The 1,771-nt window shown below is 40.7% G+C and overlaps 1 protein-coding gene across 3 annotated transcripts in view; it reads right to left on the bottom strand.

Annotated features, from left to right (window-relative positions):
- Positions 1-1,235: 1,235 nt before the first annotated feature.
- The window catches only part of LOC125034131 (perilipin-2-like), a 6,581-nt gene continuing 6,045 nt past the window's right edge, over positions 1,236-1,771 (bottom strand). For all 3 annotated transcript variants that reach the window (XM_047625791.1, XM_047625790.1, XM_047625789.1), the window contains exons 7-8: positions 1,696-1,771; positions 1,236-1,591 (exon numbers count right to left, since the gene is read on the bottom strand). The exon at positions 1,696-1,771 is cut by the window's right edge and continues 212 nt beyond it. In XM_047625791.1, coding sequence (XP_047481747.1) covers positions 1,442-1,591; positions 1,696-1,771 — 226 coding nt within the window. In that variant the 3' untranslated portion in view covers positions 1,236-1,441. The remainder of the gene's footprint in view (positions 1,592-1,695) is intronic.

The raw sequence follows: 1,771 nt of genomic DNA, 5'->3' as shown, positions 1-1,771 counted from the left end.
GTGACCTGAGAGCAGATATGGCCGTAAAGATACAAGGTTCAGGTCTGTGGGTGAGGCAAAGTAGTGCGATGTGATCAGCGCTATGGTGTCGGTGTCTTGACACAGATGATGTCAGACCAGGTAGTGAAGGTGGACGGGATGCTGCAATATGTGAGGGACCTGCGGTGATACATAACATCAGTCGAGGGTGCCGCCAGGGCGGACGAGGAAACCACGTATGAGGTGCCTCCCTCCAAAGACAACTAGGAAGTCATACATGGAGACGCGAGTGTCGCGGAGGCCGACAGAAAAGAGAGCGAAAACGGCACTGAAGAAGGGCCTGGCGACGGGAAAGAGCCCCGTCGATCAGCTCGAGTTCCCAAAATACGGGGGTGGTTTTCTAAAGTACATGAAGAACATAGGTGTTAACAGGGTAATCTGTGAAGTTTTGGGGGAGTTTATTCAGAACAGTGTTAATCTTTGTGTTAATATAATATTATGTATTCATAATGTACTGTCGTGTTGCGCCGTTATGGGAAAACTTCTGGTTCTGGTTGGGAGAGCAGGCCAGACGACGGTTGTAGAAGCAGAGGCTCGCTAGCCGGCGAGGAAAACTGATGTATCCCCGGTAGCTCTGCCTCGGCGGGCTTTTGTTCGTTTTGCTCCAATAATAATTGTTTTAATCATTCTGTGTATCATGACCATCATACTGTTGTTACTTGCTACTCCTCTGGACTTACTGCATGGATTTATATTATAATTCCCAGTAACCAATTTGCAACTAACATACAACTTGAACATTTTAATGTTTAAAGATAACTACTCATGCATTTTTAAGTGGAAGATACTAGAATGACATAATTTTTTATTCTCTAATATTTATGCACAATGCATAGCTATGTAAATCATACGTATTTTATACCTAGCATTTCCATTCTACTTAATTCTTTTAACATCAAATCCTAAATATTTCGTGTTACTTCTGCCAGCATTTAACTCTTTTGTCTTCTCTCTAATTTTCCAACTTCTTCTCCAGTCTGTTCTTACCTCTTCATCTCGTTAGTCTCTCATCCCCCATATAAGGCTAGTTGTGTGTGCAGAAAACTATTTTCACTATATTTACTTATTATTGTTTTATCTTTCTTTTTGTTTGGTTTCTTAATTTTTTTCAAATTTCTTCGTGTGTCTGAATGTTTGTTAATTCCTCTATAGTGACCCTGGAAATTGCAATTCATTGGGATTTTTAAAAGGTAAAATGCAGTATGAATGTTTATTGCCATAGTTATGAGATGGCAGCATTAGCATAATGGAAGGTTAAATATAAGATGAATGAAACTTACATGGTTAGATGAGAATCACACATAGAAGAAATAATCAATTGCATCTCTTTTTAAGCGTAAGCCATAGTTATCTGTCTCAGGTCGGCCATGGTCCAAAATCCTCAAACGTCTGTGACTATTTTCTAATCCCTTGTCCTCCTTCTGATTTGTCTCTCTTTGTCTGCTGAGTGCCCAGGCTGCCATGCCCGGACTCTCTGCTGATTCAGTGCTGCCATCCTTTCTCTCTGCTCATATGCTGCCATGGCCTGTCTCAGACTATCCTCCACCCAAATCTGTAAAAAAAATATTGTATACTAAACTACCACTTTATATTTTTTCATCATTTCAGCTATACTTGCCTCGGTGTATTTACAATGAAACTTCACAACAAACTTACCCTGCTAGAGGCTAATAAATTTGTTCCCCAATTCCAGGTGTTCATCAACACGATTCGGCTCGACTCAATCATCTCT

The sequence above is a fragment of the Penaeus chinensis genome, chromosome 17 (genome assembly GCF_019202785.1).
Source record: "Penaeus chinensis breed Huanghai No. 1 chromosome 17, ASM1920278v2, whole genome shotgun sequence".
NCBI classification, from domain to species: Eukaryota; Metazoa; Arthropoda; class Malacostraca; order Decapoda; family Penaeidae; genus Penaeus; species Penaeus chinensis.
Note: the sequence above shows the minus strand (reverse complement) of the source record. Positions and strands in the feature narration are given on the sequence as shown.